The sequence below is a fragment of the Lissotriton helveticus genome, chromosome 5_1, assembly GCF_964261635.1.
Source record: "Lissotriton helveticus chromosome 5_1, aLisHel1.1, whole genome shotgun sequence".
Lineage (NCBI taxonomy): Eukaryota > Metazoa > Chordata > Amphibia > Caudata > Salamandridae > Lissotriton > Lissotriton helveticus.
This window is the reverse complement of record NC_136065.1, coordinates 899938444-899963449: the sequence shown is the minus strand read 5'-3', so window position 1 is coordinate 899963449 and position 25006 is coordinate 899938444. Positions and strand designations below refer to the sequence as shown.

General features: G+C 43.0%; 1 protein-coding gene across 1 annotated transcript in view; it reads left to right on the top strand.

Moving 5' to 3' along the window:
- Positions 1 to 25006, top strand: part of SH2D4B (SH2 domain containing 4B) — a 1011831-nt gene that overhangs the window by 239499 nt on the left and 747326 nt on the right. Inside the window, exons 5-7 of the mRNA XM_078643357.1 lie at positions 10588 to 10603; positions 19889 to 20048; positions 20611 to 20758. Of these exons, the coding sequence (XP_078499483.1) occupies positions 10588 to 10603; positions 19889 to 20048; positions 20611 to 20758 (324 nt within the window). The remainder of the gene's footprint in view (positions 1 to 10587; positions 10604 to 19888; positions 20049 to 20610; positions 20759 to 25006) is intronic.

Below are 25006 nucleotides of genomic sequence, written 5' to 3'. Positions count from 1 at the left end.
TGCCCCCAACCGTCTGCTGTGGATCTGGAGTGGTGGAGATGACACAGGAGCAGGGGGCTTGATGTGGCTGTGCTTGGGTGGGGAGCCAGGTGACTCTCCCACTTTACGGATTATAGAACTTGGCTGGTGGGCTTTCGCACCGAGCAAATCTCCTGTGGCATAGCAGTCTGGCTGGGTACTGACGACCGGCGTGGTGTTGTAGCGGTTGAGGCGACTTAGAGGATTACCATCCCCCTGGAGCACATGTGTATGCGCCTGATGGTGAGCTGCGCCGGATTAACGAGTACGCCTAGTGCCTCCGTCGCGGGATCGCTACTACGGCCGGACCCGCTCTTTACTTGCCTTCAGAATGGCGACTAAACTCGAAACGGAGAAGCAACAAGCCAAGACGACTAGGGGAGCTAGGTATGTTCAAGCCAACAAGTTGGATCGGTACACACTACCCAAGGGATCGCCGACCGGGTCTGGGAAATCACACGACTGGACTGTGGAGGCGGCGGCCTCTACGACGGAGCCAATGCTGCAAAATGTGATGGCCGCCATCGACGGGGTGAAAACCTCCCTCGGTCGGAAGATGGAGTCCTTGGATCATAAGCTTGACACAGTTACGATAGAAGTTAATTTAATCCGTGCGGACCTCACCAAAACCGGTGAAAAGGTAAAGTCAATGGACATCAAAACCTCCAGTCTAACGGATGATGTGGCTCTGTTGCAACAGGAAGTACGTGATCTTCAAGCCTGTAGTGCAGTCGCAAGCCGTAAGTTGGACGAGTATGAAGGGAGAGCCCGTAGAAACAACGTGTGCATTATTGGTGTGCCGGAAAAGGCCGAAGGCCAGGCCGCGGACCTCTTCGTTGAAGACCTTATACTCAATCATCTAAAACCCAAGGGCCTGGGGAATTTCTTTACAGTGGAAAGAGTGCACAGGATACCGGGAGGGAGATCTAGGCCTGGAGCGCCACCCCGGCCAATGATTGTACGGGTGCTTAACTTCAGGGACAGAGACGTTATCCTGCAGGCCTCCAGGAATGGGGGTCCTCTTCAGTATGAAAACTCTACCCTCAGTTTTTTTCCGGACTTTACGCAGGCGGTACAGAAGCAACGGCAAAACTTCATGGATGTCAAAAGGAAACTTTGTGATAAAGGATTGAAATATGCCATGATGTATCCTGCCAAGTTGAGAGTCGAACATGTGGGCAAGGCGTTCTTCTTTGACAATCCTGAAATTGCATCAGACTGGTTGGAAACTCTTTCCTCTCGTGATGAGCAGCGACGACGGAGTGGAGGAGAAGATGAAGGCGCGCATGAGGAAGAATAATGTTTGACACTGTTGCGGGTGGGGTTGGATCGCGGTGGGAGAGGTACCCTTGCTGACCAATCACCGCAGACAAGTTGGGTGTAGTAATGGCTTGAGCAGGTCCAAGGTCATTTTGGGGGTTGAGCGGGTATCGGGAGGTCGTATTCCTCCTCACATTTCCTTTTTGATAGTTCAGTAGTTAGATCATGGGGTGACAGGCACACTGCGAGTTGGGGGCGGAGGAACACCGTGAGCAGGGGTGCAGGGAGGGGGCTGGTGAGTGGGGTGTGTTTGGAGGGGGTTTGTTCAATTTTTGTATTTTTTGTAATTGTTTATCAGTGCATTGAATTGGAAAGTGTGCAGTGGTTGGAGTGTGGCCGCTCCGTTTGTGTTTTGACGATGGGGGTAGGGAACTAAAGGTATTGAGTTGGAATGTGAATGGGTTGGGTGATAAAATCAAGCGTAGTGTGGTCCTTCAGTATTTTAAACGTTGCGCCCCTGATGTGGTTTGGCTACAGGAAACTCATTTGGTTGGAAACAAGTGTAAGACGATGCATAGAATGGGTTACAGATTGGTGGCGCATGCAGGCTTTACTGCTGGCTCTAGCGGGGTAGGTATCCTTGCTCGTAAGTCACTCCCTTTGGTGATTGATTCTGTATTCGAGGATGACAGGGGCAGATATGTTGGTGTGACGGGTCGCTGGGAGGGATATGTTATCTCCTTGTTGTCAGTGTATGTGCCTCCAGGCTTGCAAGCTCTTACTTTTGCTGATTTGGGGAAGGTTCTGCTAGATCTCCCGCGTGGCCTGTTAATATTGGGGGGTGACTTTAATGCGGTTGCCTCTGGAGCTCTGGATAGACATCCCCCGCGGGATGTGGGACGCGCCCATAGCTGGTTGCCTGACTTCCTTGAGCCCATGGTTTGGTTGATGGTTGGAGACTGCTCCATCCGGATCAAAAACAGTATACTTTTCACTCTGGGGCTCAGGGTAGCCTGTCTAGACTAGATTACTGTCTTGTACCTGCAGTTTATGCTTCTTACATTTTGGAGGCGACGCACCTTGCTAGGGGAATATCCGATCACTCCCCACTTTGGTTCCGTTTTAGTGTTGCCTTGCGGTCTGAGGGTAGGGTCGCCCCCATTAATCCCTGGCAACTGCGCAGTCCCAAGATTAGGGGGACCCTGATCAAGGCGTTAGACCACTATATCCTTGAGAACGAGGGGTCTGTGACCTCGTCAATCACGCTATGGGAAGCTTTTAAGACTGTTCTTAGGGGTCAGGCTCTTTCGTTGATAGCAGGAGCTAAGAGAGACCGAAATAAAGCGTTTGTTGAGGTAGAGGCTGAGATTGGGGGGCCTGGAAGAGGAGCTGGAACAGGAGGTGTCTCGGGCCAAACTGCATGTCCTTAATCTCAAACAGCATGAGTATAGGACGCTGGTTACAGACAACGCTAGAGCCCTCAGTAGAGAGCAGCAGGGTAGGCTGTATGACGTCGTGGACAAAGCGGGGAAGCTTATCCCTTGGCTGGACAAGAAGGATAGAGCGGACCGAGTTGTCCCAGAGCTTGTGACAGAGGATGGGTTGCACCTCACGGACCCCCAGGCTATAGTGGATAGCTTTGCTGCTTATTTCCGCACTGTGTACACCTCGGTCTCGGATCTCCCGGAGGAGGACTCCCGGTTGATGCTACGAGACTTGCGGCTCCCGTGTTTGTCCAGGGAAGACCATGAATTTATGGATAGTACCCTCACTATAGATGAAGTTGCCCAGGCGGTACGCTCCTTGACCTCCGGTAAGGCGCTGGGGCCTAACGGTATCCCAATTGAGCTGTACAAACTTCGACATGACAAGATCGCTACTTACCCGAGTTGCATGTTCATTGAGGCCCGGGAGAAGGGAATATTGCCCCCCAGGCTATAGTGGATAGCTTTGCTGCTTATTTCCGCACTGTGTACACCTCGGTCTCGGATCTCCCGGAGGAGGACTCCTGGTTGATGCTATGAGACTTGCGGCTCCCGTGTTTGTCCAGGGAAGACCGTGTATTTATGGATAGTACCCTCATTATAGATGAAGTTGCCCAGGCGGTGCGCTCCTTGAAATCCGGTAAGGCGCTGGGGCCTAACGGGATCCCAATTGAGCTGTACAAACTTCGACCTGAGAAGATCGCTCCTTACCTGAGATGCATGTTCATTGAGGCCCGGGAGAAGGGATTTTGCCCTACGATCATAGTGTATTTTCTATAGTTGTTATTCATAAGAAAGGCAAGCAAAAATCAAGTTGCGCTTCATATAGGCCTATCTCGTTATTAAATGCAGAGCCCAAAATCCTTGCAAAGATCCTTGCCACCAGATTGATTAAGGTGATCAGCGGATTGATACACCCCGATCAGTCGGGTTTCATTCCTCATTGGAATACGGCCCTCAATCTGCGTCGGTTGCACGGGGTGATGGCCAGGGCTCAAACCCTGATGGAATCCACTGTCATTGCATCGCTGGATGCCACCATGGCCTTTGATACGGTAGAATGGCCATATTTGTGGGCTGTCCTGGCTAAATTTGGCTTTGGCACTGATTTTATCCGCTTGGTTCGTTTGTTATACACTGAGCCCCTTGCCCAAGTGGTAGTGAATAACCGGGTCTCGTCGCCATTTGGTCTTGGACGGGGCACCCGGCAGGGTTGCCCCCTTTCTCCCCTTCTGTTTTCATTGGCATTGGAGCCGCTGGCCGCCTGGATCCCCTGGGAGCCCTCGATTCGAGGTCTCCGGTAGTCACCGCACTGGGAAGATAGGATCACTTTATATGCCGACGATATTTTACTTTATTTGGCCTCGCCTAGGAAATCCCTGGATACTGTCTGCGATGTGTTGGCCTCCTTTGGTAGGAACTCGGGGCTATCTATAAATTGGGGAAAACCGCTTTTATTCGTTCTGAGTGGGGAGACCCCGATTCTCCCACGCAACTGTCCGATTCAAATTGCTACGGACGGGTTTAAGTATTTGGGGATATTTGTCTCCTTGGACCCCGCGGTCCATCATGCTAAGAATCTCCTCACCCCTCTGGTCAGACTGAGAAGCGATGGGGCCGGCTGGAAGAGACTCCCTCTCTCCTTGCTGGGGCGAGCGACTCTCTTTAAAATTATGTCTTTGCCTCGTTTTCTTTATGCCCTTCAAAATACATTAGATGTAGTCACAGCAAGCTATTTTCGAGAGGTCGAAGGGTTGCAACGAAGTCTGTTATGGGATGGTCGACCCCGGATTACATTGGCTAAACTGACGCTCCCATGGTATGATGGTATGATGGCGGGATCGCACTCCCTGATATCAGGAGATATTATTGGGCCTCCCAATTGGCAGCCATTTATGAGCCCCCTTCAGACCCTGGTTATGCGATGGATAGATGGCTTCTACCGGGCGGCAACTATAATCGGGCGCTGTATGCCAGATCAGTGGGAAGCGGTTTGACAGGACCAACTAAACATGCGGTGCGGATTTGGCGGGATGCTACCAGCTCTTTGGGATGGAGGGACCATTCGACGAAGGCGACCCCACTTTTTGACTCCGAATAGTTGGGCAAGCTTTGGAATACAAAGGGCTTTGACAAGTGGGATCTGATTGGGATCTCGACTATTGGTGATGTTGGGGCTAAGGGGAGGATTAAGACGTTTGAGGAACTGCAATCTGAATATAAACTGGGGAGCACTGAGTACTTTCGCTATGCGCAGGTCAAGCATGCATTGACAGCGGCATTATCGGTGGAGGCAGACCTGCCCGTAGCGTCTCCTCTTGAAGACAGAATTCTAGATGGACACCTGCCCGAGAGAATGATCTCCCTGATTTATAAGAAATTGATTAATCATAGAGCATATCTCCTGGGCGAAGTAAGGGGAAAATGGTTGCAGGATGGTATTGAACTTGATGATGAGGACTGGCAGGCTGCTGTGTCTTCACCAAAGGTAGTCGCAATCTCAGCGCGCTTGCGACTTGTTCAGTTAAAAATTTTGCACAGAGTGTATGTCACAGGGCCCCGCTTGGTTCGGATGGGGCTGTCAGATACATGTCTGTGTAGGCGGGGGTGTGGCTCGGTGGGTACGTTCTTTCATATCATCTGGGAGTGTCGTTCTGTGGCCGAGTATTGGAGTGGGATACATGATTTCATGAGGGAGGTTCTGGGAGTAGCTGTGTTGCCAGGAGCGCGGAGATGCCTCCTAAATATCTGGGAACCTACTGACCTAAATATAGCGCAGACCAAATGGGTAACTCTAGGTAATACGATAGCAAAAAGGAATATAGCGCAGCGGTGGGGATCCGAGAGGACACCGACCGTTGAAGAATGGACGGAAAACATGGATTGGTGCATGTTCCGTGAAAAAACTGTTTATATTGCAAGGGGTTGCCCTCGTAAGTGGGCACTTCTGTGGGGGCTGTGGAATCGCTATAGGGGAGACATCTGTGTACTGCCTGTTGATGCACCCATTGATATTCCTACCTCTCCGTGATTGTGTATAATTGTGTAATATGTTTCCCGCTCCCCCCCCCCCCCCTTGTACGATGATGTGTTCTGTGGAAGGGACTCTCTGCCATGTTATGTCACTGTCTTTTCTTTGATGCCTTGTATTAATACAAATCAATATTTAAAAAAATATATATTTTGCTCTCCAACATTTTCCCTACTGTTGCATTTATTGTTTTGCGAAATTTGCGCATTGCAGACTGTTGTATAGGCCAGTCCGACTCTGACTGCCAGCCGATTGCACCCATAATCTTGCTATCAATGATAAAGCCTTACTTCAGCTTTTGATTTTGTTAGCAGGTCACATCTTTGATCTATTCTTTTAAAATATGGGTTGGGCGAAGTTTTAGTTAATTTCTTAGCGTATTTACATAGGGACCTAAAGGCCTGGGTGCGGATTGGCAAAGGCAGTGAGGTTTCACAGGATATTATTATTGGCAGAGGGGTCAGGCAGGGGTGCGTACTGGTCCCACTTTTATTCATTTTATATATTAATGACCTGCATGATTCCCTGACTAAGCTTACTAATGATGTTCCTATTATTAATGGTAATATCCTACCTGCCTTATTATATGCGGATGATGCGGTACAAATCCTTTTTAATGGCATGTGGCCCAAAAAAGCACCTTCTTAAATCAATTTCTATAGGGAATCAACCTTTTGAAAAATATTGGCCGCTGGGAAAGAGGATTATTGTTCCGTCTAAGAGCGGGTACTATGAAATGTATGCTCTGTTTTCCCCTAGGTTGTAATGCCAACCTTGATCAAATGTTGTGCCCATGTGACAACCATAGTAAACAAACTATGCAACATGGTTTATTCTTTTGTAATTTTTATCAATGTATATGAAATTGTTCTTAATTTCTTTTTTTAAGAAAACTGCCACTATTGACCACAATGACCTGCATGATTTCCTGACTAAGCTTACTAATGATGTTCCTATTATTAATGGTAATATCCGACCTGGCTTATTATATGCGGATGATGCGGTACTAATGGGCTGCACACCAAACGCACTGCTCACTTTAATACACAACTTTGTTGTTTTTATGGCTGTTCTAGATCTTCGCACAAATTTTAACAAATCCTTTTTAATGGCATGTGGCCCAAAAAAGCACCTTCTTAAATCAATTTCTATAGGGAATGAACGTTTACAACGCACTTGCACTTTTCCATATGTGGGTCTGGTATTTGCAGCCAATGGTTCTTGGACTACTCATGTGGCACACAGCAGGGGAAAATTGGCAAAAGCAATTAATTCAGTATTGTCACTACCCCAACCGAAAAAAGTTGAGGTGGTACTACCTATTATTAAAAATTTTAAATCACAATGTATGCCGGTTGCAACTTATGGGGTCAAAGTTTGGGGTTTTACGGGTTATAGGGGCATTCAAGGTGAGGAAAATCGATGTTGCAGGAAGTTGCTGGGTGCCCCGATCACAGTACATGTGTCACGGGGAGTTAAATCTGACATATATCGAGGATTTCATCAGGGCCCGGTCAGCCATATTTTGGCTCAAAGTTTGACAGAACCCAGCAGCAACACTTACAAGAAATATAATTTCCCATTGCCTCAAATGTGAAAAGGGGATGGACATACCGTGGCTTTTTGCCGTACGGGAAAGTCTGAATAGTGTAAACCTCGAACACATCTTTTTAAACCCAAGTGACATGGGCGGTGTAAGCAAAAAATTGCTTCAGTTTTTATATGAAAAGTATAGCAGGGCAAGATATGATGAAGAGCTTTTGAAATCCTCAGTAATAAGGTATATGTCTTTAGAGGATATACTATTATGGCCATCCCATCTGCCATCCAGTAACCTTTTGAAAAATATTGGCCGCTGGGAAAGAGGATTATTGTTCCGTCTAAGAGCGGGTACTATGAAATGTTTCTCTGTTTTCCCCTAGGTTGTAATGCCAACCTTGATCAAATGTTGTGCCCATGTGACAACCATAGTAAACAAACTATGCAACATGGTTTATTCTTCTGTAATTTTTATCAATGTATATGAAATTGTTCTTAATTTCTTTTTTTAAGAAAACTGCCACTATTGACCACAAAACAGTTTACACAGAAATTCTTAAATTAGAAGAGGATGCCCTGGTTTTTCGCGTGGGCTCTTTTCTGAAAGCGACAGCCCGCTCACGTATCTCTATTGGTGATTAATGATGGCTGACTTTCAACGTGAATCCTTAATTTTGGTCCAAGTGAGTTGTAAAATATTATTCATGTGTGCACTTTATATGTCACACATGACATATAAAGTCATATATATAATGAACATATGTAACTAACTGCATCTTATAGTTATATTGTTGTGTTATTTTGTATCAACAAGCCTTTTATGAATATTGTTTTTTATGATATTGCTGTGTTTATATTTCCGTGCACTTATATATTTTAATGTATCTTAATATTGATTCATTTGACCTGTGCTTTTATGGGTACAACTTTTGAATCCGAATAAAGATTAATTGAATTGAATTGAATTGATAAAGCCATTAACTAGTAATCAGACCATAATACGGGGAGAGTATGTGGCTTAACGGCTAGCTAGTGCGGTCAATCTCAAATCTGGGAAAACAGGTTTGAATATCGGCAATGATGCTCAAAATCCTGTGATTCTGGGCAAATCAATTCATCTCTCCGTGACTAAGAAAAAAAAATAAAAAAATGTGTCCTTGTGTAACGCAACTGGTGCTCATGTAAAGCGCTCTGATTCTTTTGGTTCAAGTTCGTGCTATATACAACTCTGGGAAGAAAAGGTGCAAACACACTCAAAACTTGGTGCTAATTTTATTAGAACTCTGTGTTGTTGCACCTGTTATTACTCACGGGTCTAAACAACCATTTAAGGGTCCATAATCAGACTGGCCAGGAAATTTGAAGGACCAACTGAATAATACAAAGGTGCTTCCGAGTTCTGATAATTTCTAAGGCTAGACAAGAGCTGCATCAACATTTTTTACTAGTACTTTTGCTTAACTAACTCCTGGGGTTGATCACGATTTTCAGGAACAATAAGGCTTCTGTTCTGAAGTTCCTGATCTAAAAGTTGTGTATATTTCCTTCATTTAGAACTCGATCGGGGTACGATTGTATTTTGCTTTTGCCTTACTTAAATTTCTCTCTTTATTCAATGTATAGGTCACAGTGCTGTTTTAGTTAATTATGCTAACTATTTACCTGTGCCTGCCCATCTTTTCTGAAATGCAACCTTGTGCAACCCTGTGCTTGGACTGCTACTGAAAAGCAAGGAATGTAACTTAATTAGTTGACAAGTTTGATCTGGATAAATATATACATTTTATTTGTTTCATTGTTGTTTAGATGTAATCCAACGGTTGTGTTTTAGTATGTACTTTCTGCATCTGTTTTCCCAATGTGTATTGGAATCATTAAAACAAAAAAAATATAAATAAATAAATAAATAAACCAAATATGAGGATTTGCTGTTCTTGTACTGGTGACAGCTATTCTTACATAATTAAAATGTATTAAAACAACGGTTGAAAGTGCATGGGGTGACAGGTGTTCACAAAACTACTCTCATTCAGTCTTACTCTTTGACTTTGCATTCTCTCCCTTCCTTTACCACTCTTTCCCGTAATTCCTCCGCTCTCTGTTATTCCCTTACGTGTGCAATCTCCATTTCCATCATTCTCTCTCTTTCCTTTACTCATTTCCTTTAATTCTTTCATGTTCTGTTGCGCTCTCCTCCTCTCTATCTTTGCCTTTCTATTCTGCTCGTCCTCCTCTCCAATAAACACAACTCCTGAATTAATGAAGGTATTTCTAGATGTGCCTTATCTCTTCCAGACACACAGGTCCTTGCCTGTATTTACAGAGAGAGACATACAACTATATGCACTGGTCATTTCAGTTGTTTCTTTTTACTATCATGAGCTGGATTAAAAAATGCTTACAACTGCAAAAATGAAGATAATACATTTTGAAATAATTGGTAGAAATGTATGCACATCTTTTGCTTTTCAGTCATGTGTGTACTAATATTCTTAATAGAGAAAAGATAAAATTTCTGTAAATTATTTGTTGATAAGTCCTCAAGATAGCAGCTGCATTTGTACTGACAAAAGGAGGCAAAATGATGTTTCATCAAATGTAGTTACATCGTTCGCATTTCAGTACTGGAGTAGTTTTTTTTCTATTTGTTATTATGTGCACTTAAATATATCATATACAGATAGATCCATATTTTGCCCAATATTATTTACAAGGGTGGCATAAATAGAAGCCAGCGCCAAAATTAAGACCAGTGAGAAGCTGGTCTTAACATGGCGAAACGAGGAGAAATGCTTCATTTCTTCTCGTTTTTGCTGTTTCTATGTGTGCTGCATTGTGCAGCACTCATAGAAATAGCAAATTTCCATGATTAACTTTTTAGGTCTATGTAGGTGTCCCTTCCTGCACAAAAACAATCATTTAAAAAATAGCGATTTGAAACTTTTATGTGTGCTACACAATGCAGCACACATAGAAGTTACAAATCACCATTCTGAATTGCAGGAATGGACACCATCCTGCACATAAACAATCATTGCCTCAATGCAGGCACCCCTGCACTAAGGAGAAAGGTTGCCTACGTTGGCGCTATGTACCTGAATTTAGCTCCATCGAACGGAGAAAAGCAGGGGTGCGCTGTATTATTGTAAATACAGGACATCCCTGTGTTTCTAAAGTGACAGAGTGTGGCATTAGCAATTTTGGAGCTAACCCCCGCTCTGCCAATTTCCTATATATATGCCCCTGTGACTCCAGCCTTCGACAAAGCAAAGTCCATCGACATTTAAAATATAATTTCATTGTTACGATCACATCCTTTTGCAATCCATGCCATCAATCTAATCTTCCCACCACCTACACTCATCACTCACCTTTCATTTTTAGCCAGTGACTTCACATTGCACTTCTCGTCCAAAGTAACACTATTAAGGACACCCTCTCTTCTTTCTGTACCACATTTCTTCCCCTTCTTTCATACACACCACCCCGACTCATCGTTGCTACTCTCTTTGGCTTCCATTTCTACTGCACTGATAGCGCTCATCATCTTATCCTGATCCGTTCACCTTTCCTGTATCACCTCTAGACTTCTCAGCCCCCACAAACTAATAACCATTCAGCTCTCCCTTTAAATGATGTTCTGTCCCAAACCTCTCTATTCAGTCACGTCTTCACAATTGTAACTTAGCAACAATGCTTGAAATTATCTTTCGTACTTTCCATTACTTGAAAACCCCCTCCTGGTTCTTCCTCTCCCTCAAACTATTGCACAGTATCCTAACTACCTCTCTTCACCAAGATACTGGAATAACTAGTTTACACCTGACTAACTACCTACCAGTCATCTAACAATCTTCTCAAGCCCTTCTAATCAGGGGTCTGGGCCTTCATTCAGTCGAATCCACACTCGCTCTTCTTGCCAACTTCATTGGTCCTTTTCATCTGAATCACGATCTTCTTTTCTCATGCTTCTTGAACTATTGGTCACGGCATATCACCCTATATTACTCTCCTCCCTCCATATTACTGGTATCAGTAGTTTTACTCTCAAGTACCAAACTATGCTGTACCTCAGAGTGGAAACTAAGAGATTACCGGCAGCGCCTCTGCCAGATGGGGCACCTCACATGTCAGCCCTATTTCGACTCATATTTTCACTGTACTAAACCGCCGTTGGGGATACAATCTGCTCCTTTGGCTTCTCCTGTTGCTTTGATGTGGTTGACAACCACATCTTCCACTCCATGCCATCCTACCTCCCCCACCCCAGTCATGATGGTCTTTCTGCCTTATGGCTACTTGATATTGGATGGCCCTTAGTTCTCTCATGTACAATACCCTCGAAATGGAGGTTCTTTACTTTCCTTCTTCCTCTGCATCCATCCATCTAACTAATTCTGCCCCCATTCTCTAAACTTGTTGCCTTACTCCTCCTCAGCCAGAAACATCACTGCTCTCTTCAACCCCTCTATGTATATGGAGTCGTTTACACTGCCACAGCAGCATGCTACCAAGAACTAAATATAAAAAATATCTTCTCATATATCCTGTTCCGTAGCATTAAACAGTTGACTAGTACTCGGTAAACTAGATTATTGCAAAAGCCTTCTTTCTGGTCTCTCTCAATATTCCTCCTCACAACTGGACAAGATTCTCATCTTTACTAGCAGCATAGTATTACATCTTCTCAAGCACACATCCTCCACTGCTTTTCGATAAGAAGCCTGCTGGCTATCTATTAAAACAGACCCTCTACAAATAGGAAGTAGTAAGTAAGTATACTTGTAAAGCGCACTGTTACTCCATCTCGGAGTGTCCTGGCGCTGTATACCGCTGGGGAACCCGTCCTGGCTTTCCCTCTGAGATGGTCCCTCCTGGGCACCTCCAAGGTGAAGCCAGGCATCCCCGGCATTGATGGGGCCGTTGTGGGGATTAAGCAAGCTGTTGCCCAGAGTTGCAGAGTGGGACCCATGGTTAGCGTAGGCACCTCGGCGGGAATTATCGAGTCCGCGGACATTGACCCAAGACCCTGCCGCGTCGGGAATTTAACCCTGGTCCGGGCCGATCTCTGCTTCAGGGTCTGCTGCTTCTAACCAGTGAGCCACACTTCCCCACAAATGTCTGACAATTGTGTTTAAAATGATGTATGGCACCTTCCCAGGCTCTCTTGTCAATATTTTGACTCTGCACACCACCAAGGAATTAGCAATCAATGAGAATTTGCTGGTCACAACTAAACCTCCTTGTGCAGCATCCTGATTCCAATCTACCATCATGGCCCCATCCTTAGAACTAACTGCCTTCTAAAATATGCGCCTGTACCACGCGCACCGAGTTAAAAACTACTATAAGTGACATCTCATGAGCCTGGAACAACAAATAAACAATTAATAACACACAGTGTATCAAACATATCTATAAGTCTACCATGTTATTATAATATCTATAATTGCATTTTTGTTGTTATCTTGCATTTGATGTTCTCCTCATCACAAAACAGCTGCTTTGTTCAAACCAAAAGCTCAAACACCGCCTCTGTTTATGTATTCCACCATTATCTATCTATTGCTACTCACCCTATGTAAGATTATTCTGGTAGAACTGAGATGCTGCGTGTTGCTAAATAAATAAATCAAATTAAAAAAAAAAAAGAAATAAACTGGCACTAACTCTACTTTCTGCGTTTCCTAATTAGCAAGCAAAATATTTAAGATAGAAACCTGTGCCATTTTTTACCAGTGCGAAATGTATGCAATATGGTCCCTGGCACGAAGCATTCTATTTTAATCTTCTTTTGCATCCTTCTTATTGAACAATAAGTGGTAGCATCTTTTAGATTGGTTGATTATTGACAGAATAGAAAAGGGTGCATAATATATTTATAAAAGGTTAAAGTTTTCATGTTGTACTAATTTTTACACCTATGAAGAGGCGAAAATTAATCTGTTTTACTGTCGATGTTTATATTTTTTAAATGGAAAGGCTGGAGAGTAGGCCTTCGTTTGAGTTACTCTCCACTTTGTCAGTCATGATTGCCAGAGCAATCACTGCTCAGATTGAGATCCTAGTGATCTAAAAAAAAAAAGAAGCAAAGTACCTGATAAAGACCCCTGTAGGCGTTGAGATGTATTTGTTCTACAATACTCCTGATTTCAGATGAGTATTGCTGCATAATTAATGACTACTAAGAGCAGTAATACCTTAAATACATTTAAGTGTGTGTCCATTTATAAACCACATTAATGACAACATGTAATAGCTGCCACTTAATTATTTAGAGGACACAAAGTAAATAGGCAGAAATGCAGATCACGTTTTCTAAACCAGCAGTCTTACTTATCCTCCTCAAACTGCAGGTTCTGAAGAAAAAGTTGGAATAATAACGATGCCAAGTTAGTAACGCAACATCAATGAATCAGTACCGCGGAAGTGATCCCTAGGCCACTTCCTCCCTCGGCTTAGGATACACAAATTCAGAGGAAGCTTGTTTGAGAAGAAGAGTTCTGTCACTTTCCCCCAGATGATTAGTCGTTCGCTGTTACCTTGAAAGAGTTCACAGTAATTGAATGAGTTGCCACTGTTTGTTCAATTAAATGAGTGGTTTGAGGGGCTCAACAAGTTCTGCTCTAGCGAGTAAACCCAAACCGCTGCCTGCATATTGCTTCTCCAAAACTCCAATGCATCTCTGGGCAGGAGTGAGATTTGTGCTGAGAATCACAGCCAGTGGATTATTGGAGTCAGTTCCACCATTTGCGAACAAAGGAATACACCGAGTGTTTGGGCTATGCACCATAGACCCTATTCCTAGTTTCATGGTACAGGGAAAGAGGAATACTGAGCCGGGAATTACTGGTTTCAAGCTGGCATGCCTTCTCTGTATTATACTGTTCAGAGTTTTCTGGCCCAGAATGGGGAACAACATGTGGGTCCTGGAATTACTGAGCTATTTCTGAGATCTGAGTAGAAAAGGATTTGGTTAACCGAGTTCCTTCCAGTGTCCTATAAAACTCATAATACCACATCGCACAACTGGTGGTCAGGCTCTAAAAGCTATTTGTCCGTTGATGGATATATCAAACAATGGCTGCATCATAGACACATTTAGAAATGGCAGATGGTGGCAGATTGACGTCAATCGAAGACGGATGTGCTGAGGGTGATTTAGTACTTTTGTTCAGTAAAATACATAACAGGAAGCTGGTCACTCCATAGCAGCTGCAGCCCGTGCTGGTAGGAGCGGTGGGGCCGGGTTGGGGGTGGGGATTCGACAGATGACCACGAGCCAAAAATTAAATAAATAATTAATTTTCCCTCGTTATCGTCTGTCAAAATCCCCCCCAACCAATCCACTGCTCATACCTGCACAGGCCATGGCTGCTCCATGGTCCATGCTCTATGGATATGGCTGACCACACTAAAGAAACAGAAGCACTGATATGTAGAACTTTTTTGTGTTATTGGCAGCTTAAGTGTTACTGACTCTCGAAACCAGTCAGCAAAATAATCTTTGCCAATGGCCAAAAGCTGTGCTATGACAAAATAGACAGAAGCTGTGAAGGAGTCTGGAGATGGTAATTAAGATTTCTCTGCATGTCCTCTCAATAGCAAAAAATCTGACTATGTGGATGTATGATGCCCAGTGCAGCATGACTGCTGTACACTAAGCCTTGTGTATAATGTTCCACGAGTCACGTGCCAAAGCCGCTTCTCCCCTTGGGCAGATATTCCTATTTATATAACGGAAACACATTTTGAGGAATCGCATAGGAAGCTGGCGTGCAAACCACGCAGGGTGAGCTGTTATGCTTGCTGCCAGGACAGCTGTTAAATGAATATGGCGGCTGCTATGAATGAATATCCATAGGGAGTACTGATGGAAAAAAAGGTCTAGAACAGATAAACCAAAGATTAAGGAGGCATGCCTGACATGGCAATCTTTTTTATAGCAAGCATATGCCACAAACATAAAACAGAAAACATGCTACCCCCTAAAGGTGGCTGCCAGATGCTTGCAATAAAAATGTAAAAGAAAATAACCCTTGTATATATGTATCTCCTAGAAATGTTGATGTGCTTCGTAGAAGACAGATGTAGTTATACCAGAAATAGAAACTCTCTTGTTTTACTGCACATCATAGGAAATGATGATTCTTATTGGCACTAAGAAAAGGTATAGGCTTTGAACTACTGAAACTTGAAGACTTAGATTAAACAAACATGGATGACTAAATAGATTTTAAAAAGGATACAAATTGAAAAGGATTGGAAAGGGAAGTATTGGCCCACAATCCCTGGTATGTATATATTTATATGTAGTATTTCTAAAGTACGAACCTAGTCAAGAGGCAGTGGAGTGTTGTACATAGTCAAAGACAAGCATGATGTAGCAAGTAACAGGAGAGAAAGCTGGATTATGGATGGTTAATGCATTGTGATGTAGGGATCTTTGAAGAGGTGAGTTTTCATTCAATTCCTTCCTAAATCAGACAAGTGTTGGGGCATTTGGGATGGATATGGGGATGCTGAAGCACATTTCTATTTAGGAGGATGTCCTTATATGATAAGGCACAGTCACTCAGTGCAACAGAGCTAGTGACTAAAGTAAGCTGACCTACATAATGTGCTGTTGTGGGCAGAAACACAATGTGAATGACAGTTGACAGAACAATGAATGAATGGAGTGTTGTTGGTGTTGAGCAGCACTTCATATTAAGGACATGCTTTCGACCTAAAACTGGGAAATTACTGAGGTTTCCATTTTTGTGCACAATTTATGCAGCACTCTGAGCCAGAAAGGGTATTGTTTTGACTTATACTGGTTGCTCCCTTGTGCATAGACAAAGCTATACTTCTGTGATGAGCTCTAATAGGAGCACAACACTTCTTTCAGGGGGTTCTTTAATTCATTCCAGGTTAGCTTGGATGACATTTTATCAAATCAAAGCTGAAATTCTGTGACTGGAATGGTAAAAACCTTTTTGCCATTTTCTGCTCGATGTGGCTGGAACTCCCTATTCCTGTGCTTAAAGACTTTTCTGTAAAAAATGGCAAAAGGCTTTTTCACTTTCTAGCTCAGTGTGGATGGCACTGTGCAAATCCTATGCTTAAAAACTCTGCTAGGAAAAGACATTTTAGTTGAACAGATTTGACGTGTCAGTGGTGTTGTAGAGTCTCCTTATAAAGGAGCTTCTTTCCAACTAAAACTAGGGAGCTACCCAAGGTTCCCTGCCCCTTCCTTTTTCCATAATTTATGCTGCACTATCAACCTGAATGGGTATTAATTGGACATAATGGATGCATCCTTATGTCTGGACCAAGCTACACTGTCTACAAGCTCTAATAAGAGTTAAACACATGTTTCAGGGTTTGCTTTTATTTATTTCAGGTTCGCTTGTATGGTATTTTACCAATCCAAAGATATAATACTGTGCCTAAAATAGTAAAAGCAAAAACAACAGTTGATGGACAGAATGCAGAACAATGTCATACATTCACCCCAGTACAGAGATCTGGGCCGAAATCCATCATTTTTTTGCACTCCACACCTCCCCAGTTCAGACATGGCCATGTGCAAATCAGCCTTGACCCTGGGCCTCATGGGAACAGTCCAGCCCGAACTGCCAAGCCATGTCTTCCATGGACCGAAATCAAGCATTCTAGGAGCAGTTTCTGACTATCAGCGGTCATCAGCCAGGACAGATTGACTCCAGTGGTGTGGAGAGCATGGGACTCACGTCTGAGCATACCCGTCCCACTTGGGGTGACAAATGCAAAAACAACAGTTGATGGACAGAATGCAGAACAATGTCATACATTCACCCCAGTACAGAGATCTGGGCCTAAATCCATAGTTTTTTTGCACTCCACACTGCCCCAGTTCAGACATGGCCATATGCAAATCAACCTTGACCCTGTGCCTCATGAGAACAGTCCAGCCCGAACTGCCAATCCATGTCTTCCCTGGACCGGAATCAAGCATCCTAGGACCGGTTTCTGACTATCAGAGTCAAATTGAGATTCGGTAACAGGTTACCAAATCGCAATTTATCTTTGGTACATTTGAAAAAACCTTGAAAAAAAGGTTTTGTACAGATGGCCCCTGTTTCTTTATGAAAACAAATTATTAAGAGACCTTGGTGAAATTTCTAATACACCAGCAGAATTCACAGAATTTCCAGCATTTTGCATTATGCTTGTTTTGTAAAATTCCATGTGGCATAACTGGCTGTCGTTCGTGTCAAATCCTATTTTGGTAGCACCTGAGCAATGTAAATGGACAGAACTCAAGAGGCTCTTGTTTGCAGCATGTGCTTTTTGCACTATTTACCTTTTGCAGGAACTGCATCCGTGCGTCCAAAATCGAAGCAAGATTGCACTTTGCACTAAAATATTGCACTAAATGCCAAAATTGAATTTTGTGTAATTTTTCATATTTTTTCTCAACATTTCGCTTAATTATGCAAAAGTAAATTATGTGACTTTTGCACACCTCAATTTAGCAGTCAAACTTCAAGCTACAAAAACACATTGCCTTTTCAGGCGTAATTAAGGATGACTCTCAAGGAGAAGCATCAAAAGGATATTTTTCTATGACTCAAGACCGCAGCTACTGCGACTGACTGTTACTTGACCCGATCATTATTTTGAGAAAACTCTGTCCACATAAGTACCGACTCAATCAAATGCTGACATTTTATAGCATCTCAAGCCCTGTTCTAGCAAGAGACTGTAGATTTTAACCTTGTCTTTCAGGAATTGCCTGCTCCTGTGCTATTTCCTCATTTCATCCCTAACTAGCGTGCTGGGGACGCTGCTGCAGTGATATTAGAGCTAAACCACAAAAAGACAGCAGACAGCCTTTCAATAGTTCAGGGAGGGATGTTTTAAGTACTATCAATTTACAGTCTACAAAATGAGGTACATGTAGAAGAGTCGAGTAATTGAGCTCTAACTTGTTTTTGAAACCTGCCTTTCCTGGTCACAAGCCAAGTGCCTTGGCTGCTAAGCTCTATATCTGATAAGTAAATCTTACCTCGAAAGACTAGCCTTCAGTTCCGTTTAAATGCCCATACATTCTCTAAATGAGTCAGACCTCCTTTTAAAAAGTCACACGTCCAACCACTACACATCTTCATAATTTAGACAAGGCTGCCTGGCAGTAGATCTCACCTTCTATGACAGAACAGCACAACATGTCACAACACAGCTCTTCCTGCCTTAAAAACACACCGATTCTTACGAGACTAGACCAGATCTCTTTTGACAGGATTGGCCATTCTGCTACTAGCGACATCTTCTGCAAGGATTGCCTATTCCACTCATCCTATCAAGAATGACGACCCCTATACATAGGTCATGTAAGGCGCAGTTAGCTTTTCAGCATGGAAGATGCTTAGGTGTACAGGTGAAGTTAAGGACTGTTAGGTGTTTAAGAACAGCTTGATGACAATAGGCTACCGTCCAGTAATGTAGATTCTACAAATCAGTTGCATCACCTAATTGTATTGTTGTGGTTTTTTGAAACACAATGGGGCATATTAGCAAGCTATAGCAATAATTATCGCTAAGCTTGGTTAACGGGTAGAATAATATCGCCGCGCTCCGACGATTTTTACCGCTAAGATACCTTGATATTATCAAGGTTTATCTCAAAAGCAGTAAAAATCGTGGGAAATGCATGAATATCGCTGTAAAATCAGCGATATTCATGCATTATCGTGACAATGCTCTTAGCCATGTTATCCACCTTCCATTGGATAACATGGCTAAGAACTGCTCTGGGCAGGCGTTAGCTTTTGGAGATAATCTCGCTTAGCGCGATTATTTCCAAAAGTTGGTAATAGGGGATAGCGATGTTAGCGACTGTTTCCAGTCGCTAACATCTTGGCACGCCCACTTTGCATGTCATTAGCGATAATTATCGCTGAAATGCAAAGTGGGCCCCTAAATGCCCGCTATCGCCTATTAGCTGTCGCTAACTGGTGTTAGCGACAGCTAGGTAATAGGGCGTTAAAATTATCGCCACTTTAGCGAGAAAAATTCCCGCTAAAGCGGCGATAAGGCCCTTGGTAATATGCCCCAATATTCCCCTCTGGCACAATGCATTCTGATTTTCTCCACATCTACTGGCTTTTGGAGGAGAAGAGGACCTACACTTCTCAGGTCCCCTTCAGTTGAGGGAATCTCCCTACTACAAATTTTTATGCCAATTAGGGATTTGGATTGACATGAATACATCCCGCACATTGGCAGAGATCATTGCTAAGTAGGACATGTTTCATAAGAATCAACAGTGAATTCCTTTTATTCACCAAAATGAATAATTTTGAAGAGTTATATCACGTATAGATTCAATTGAAATGGTGCCGAAGGATAGGATAAACAGTAGGATTGGGAAGAGTAGCTTTGGAGACTAACTAAAGTCTAAAAGTATTCAATTGAATCATTGGTTATGCCTCTTTCAAGCTATTACTTCAGTGACCGTTTCTTTTACCTCTCTCAAAAACAATATAAGGCTTTTCCATTATCTTCATCACTGCTGTTTCCTTTGTTACAGATCATGAAAAACATATTAATTGGCTCTCTGGAACAGACGGTGATGTCTGGGTATGGGTGATGGGGGAGGCTCCTGGGGACAAGCCTTATGAACAGATCGCTGAGGAGCTGATGGAGGAGAAGGCAAGATTGCAGGCTCAGAAGGAGGCAGAGGAACTCTGGTGAGAATGTGCAGGCATCTTGAGTAGATGCATTTGTCTTGTTGAGAAGTCACAAAGAAAATGCCCCATGAAAAATCTGTTCAGTAACAATTTATTGGGGTGGTGAATGTGGAATTATTAGGGCAGAGCACACTAATAGGTTTGTGTAATTGTAATCTCTAACCAAATAAAATCCTGTGTGGTTCTGCACTTCACTTGGAGTTGCCTCAAGTGCATTCTGGATATGAAGATGAACCATGACTGCATTGCTTTGCATCCCTTTAGAATAAGGGATATACTGGTACTCTGCCATATCCCAAGCTCATCCAGTTCAATTTTCCAGCAAATGTGCATATTAGACATTTGGAATGTTTTATGTGAACACGTGCATATAATAATTATGCATGCCATTACTTTGCCAGTTTCACTTCTCAGAGATGCAAGTCATGCATACTCATTTATGTTTAGTGGCAGAAGCCTATATGATTTTCTCCTGCTTCATTCTTTAGCTAGCCTAGTCATTTTGTTGAATGTCGGCCCATCTCTAATACCCTGATGTCTCTTTTACAACTTTTACTTGAAGGAAAAAGAAAGAAGCCGAAATCGAAAAGAAGTTCCGGGATGTTCTGGCAAAGGAAAAAGCCCGGATAGTGGCTGAGAAGTGGAAAGTTGAAATTGAAGATCGAAAGGCTGCAAAACTAATGGAAGAAAAAATCCAGCTAGAACTTAGGGTAATTTTTTTTTAACTAGCATGGACTTTGACCTTGGAGTCTGATTGGTAGTTAAGCTTTTCTGTATGAGATCTTTTGGCTTCCTCATCAATGGGAATGCCACAGAAAACTCTGGAAGGGCTACATTGACAAAGGCATCTACAATTGTGCAAAATAGAGCTGAAGAAGTAAACCTTTATGTACTCATAACAGCTTTGTGAGTTGATCCTTGAATGTTCCACACCCTACCAATAAAAGTACAAAAAGGCCAGTCTTTTCCACCTTGACTAATTCTATATACATATTCCCTGAATATTCCTAATTTATTTCCAATTAATATGTTTTGGGCATATTCGCAAAAACATTTATGAGTACATGATGCAGTACTACAGCAGCACTACTTCCCATACTCATAAATGACTTTGTGAGTCAACCTTAGGGAGCTCTGTATTTTAATAAGTATACTGCTTTTTAGGTCTCGCATAGGCAGTGCCTGCGCTATCTCTTCGAGACATGGTGTATCTAGATATAGGCTTGAAGCACTGCCTAACTTTTTAATTGGCTCCTTTTGCTGTCCTTTTTAAATGCCTACTTTTGTTTGGGGAATATGCTTAATAGACCCTCCTTTTGGTCTTTTGTAACCTCCCATGAGGACTGCCCCTGTTACATGTATCATTTCACTTGTCCCATTGTAGCAACTGCTAAAGGAACTATGGGGCATATTATCAAGGGGGTTTATCTCCGCTTTTTTGGCTTTAAAAGCCAAGAAAGCGGAGATAAAATTATCTCCCTATTGCCTAGCTGCCGCTAACACCAGTTAGCGACAGCTAGTAGGAGATAGCGACCATCTTGGGCCCCACTTTGCATGTCAGTGATATTTATCACTAATGACATGCAAAGTGGGCGTGCCAAGATGTTAGCGACTGGAAACAGTCGCTAACATCGCTATCCCCTATTACCAACCTTTGGAGATATTCGCGCTAAGCGCGAATATCTACAAAAGCTAGCACCTGCCCTGAGCAGTTCTTAGCCATGTTATCCAATGGGAGGTGGATAACATGGCTAAGAGCATTAGCTCGGTAATGCATGAATATCGCTGACTTTTCAGCGATATTCATGCATTGCGGCCGTTTTTTATCGCATTGCCAATAAACCTTGGTAATACCAAGGTTTATCTGCGATAAAGATCGCCGCAGCTCAGCGGTAAATTTTTGTCTCTAACCAAGCAATAGCGATAATTATCGCTATTGCTTGGTAATATGCCCCTTTATTTTCACTAGTCTAAGAGCAGTTCACGAGGGAGCAGTAATTCTTATCTCCTCCTATTTGCTCTACATCTGCCTGATCATCTGCCGGCTGCTTTTTAAAAAAATGTTTTCTTTTCTAGTTAATAAAACCCCTTCTAGGCATTGAACGGGGGTGGAGGGGAGGGCTCGTGTTACTTTTAGTTGACATTATATTTTTGAGTTTTTTTATTTGTATCTGGACCAATAAGCAGAAAACATCTTCGCTATCCCTCTCCTTTCTCCTCACCCTCTCTCGGCTTTTTAAACAGAAATTAAACTTGTGCCACAGTTTTAGCATTTGTGGGTTCTGAAGAGCTTTATTCTCGGAGTAATTCATAATTATTTGAACTTTTTTTTTTCTTTGGAACATCTTTTTAAATCTAATCATAGTGAGTTTAAGGCGTGGGTCTTTCTATTGACACAGGTTTTGCATGTTTGCAGGGGTTACCCTGATGAAGCCTTTTGTTGCTCTTATCTGCGTGCAGTTCTTGTTTACAAAAAAAGGGCTGTGTGGTTTTAACAACTTAAAGGTCACCAGCAGCACAACGGCAAGGCCAAGCTTCACCAGACTTGCGATGAAGGAAAACATTCGGTGGAAGTCACATGGGGGTTGCTCCTGCCACCCCTGCATTAGCAATGGGCAGTCCAGGAGCCCACATTTATTTTCAGTTTTATATAGTGCGCACTCAATTCAGAAGTATTGGAGCACTTTAAAGGAGTACACGTTTAATGCATGTTTAAGAACGCGAGAATGTATTGTGTGCCTAAAGCATGTGGGGCCTTATTTATGAAGGCCTTGCGCCACCGGTGCGTCACTTTTAACATGGGAAAAAGTGACGCACCGGTGGCGCAAGGCCTTCATAAATAAGGCCCGTAGTTTGTAACAAGTCTATACCTTACTAAAATCAGATCCCTATCTGCGACTGGCAGTGACCGAGAATAATTATTGTTGAAGGATAAGCGATGCATATTTACGTTTTTGTAAGCTGCACAGCTATTCTTTGATTGCACCAGTAGGGTGCGGGTGCTTAAGGGTTAACCTGCATTTCCCTGTTGTTGAAATGCATTCTTCTGAGAGAAAGTGGGTCGTGGAATCTCAGCTTCTGGAGATGGGGGAGGGTGTGAAACAGCGTACAGTTGTACCACGTACCAAAAACGGAATAAAATCCCTGAGACAGGCCAATATTTCCCAGTTTATGTTGGAAATATCGCAGCAAGTTTTATCGTTTATTGGTACTGATTCAAATTAAATGTTCTTTTTTGTAGTTGAGTACATCATCTAATCAAGTCTTGAAATGAGCATTTTATTTACGCTTGAAGCACGGTAAACCGGTGATCTGGATCATCTGTACATTTTGCACCCGAATGGGTGATCGTAAATTAGAAATGCCTTCTGCTTTACTGTTCTCATGTGCACCCTCTTAGCACTATGGAACTTTCCTTGCCTGAATAACACTAACAGCTCTCTTCTTTCTTCAAAGTTCAAAAATGTGAAAGGGATTCATAAACATGCCTCAATAACTTTCATATAATAAACCCAAGCCTGCAGTGACCGCACATGTCGCTAATCACCATGTTACAGTGGGACTGTCATCCCTCCAGCTGTGACTTAGCAATGACATTGCCATTTACATTGCCAATAGCTCTAACTTTCACAAATGCATTGCAAACGCTTGTTTCTTTTCCATACAGTAAGAGAGATGCCATTGACTGTTCTAAATGGGTATTTTATTGTTATCAAATAGAACAAAGTAGCGCATTTAAATTAGTTTAGAAAGATTATTTTTAATTTCAGCTGATTTAATTATCACATTGTTCTATTTTAGTGTTATTATTTATTAAACTAGCATCTTTTAACTTAGTTTCGGAAGTGATAGTTTTTATTTCATATGTATGGTGTTCTTTAATTCTTCAATTGAAAAACTAAGCTATGTATAGTAATCAGAGAGATGGCATAGTGCTAATTGTCAAGATGATGCCATGTGAGGCCGAATTTGGCTGGCACATGATGCCCACTGCACGGTTAATCTCCTCTGTTTGCCACTGATTGCCTGCCTAGTTCTCCTACAGTGGGCCCGGAGCCGTGACCGGTTGAAGGGGGCAGTAGCTGGCACACTCCGGGGTCCAGTGAAGGGTGCCCCACCACATCCTTGTGTGTGTACGCTGAAAGAAGATGAAAAAGGTTGTGAGATTAGTGGATTGGAAGTCTGGAGACACTGAAAAGGCATGCCACGACAATGAGATATGCTCCTGAGAGCTTGACTATCGGGGATTGCATAGGTCCTGAAGCAGCAGGATTGAATTGGGTGGGGGAGGCCCACACCTCTCTCCCAAACCTTCCTGATGTGGGACCAGGACTGAAGAAGTCCTGTGGAGGGTGTTGTTTGAGACAACAGAAACCCTGAAAAAAGCCTCACATAATGACTTCAACAATGATAACACCCTGAATGGCTGCCACGTCATAGCCCATTCCAGTCATTCTCTGTTCGGTGACTGGATGATGCTGCCTTTGAACGTCAGAGATTAAGGGGCATATTTATGAAGGATTTGCATCATTTGTGCGCTGTGCAATGTGGTACGTGTGTGACGCAAACCCAAAGCAGATTTTATCAAGTGGCCGAGTGGATTGATAAATCAAGAATAACATAACACACCGCAAATCGTTGCGTTGCGTTATCCAGGGAGACTTTCCATGGATGGTGTGTGGGTGTGCCCTTGCAACTCTCATGGATCTTGTCCCATTCCCAGATTTACCATCACTGGTAGACCTAAGAATGCGCAAAAATGCTACGCTTTCCCAGGGGAGGCGTAACAAGGAGAAATATTTTTATTTCTCCTTGTCACTTCCTCTTTCTATGCATGCTGCATTCTGCAGCAATCATAGATAGAGGAAAATGCCTCAGAGTATTTATTTTGTGTAGGAAGGTGACCCAGCCTGGTGGTTTTTTTGTGGGGAGCACACTTGAGCAGAGCACAATGCCCT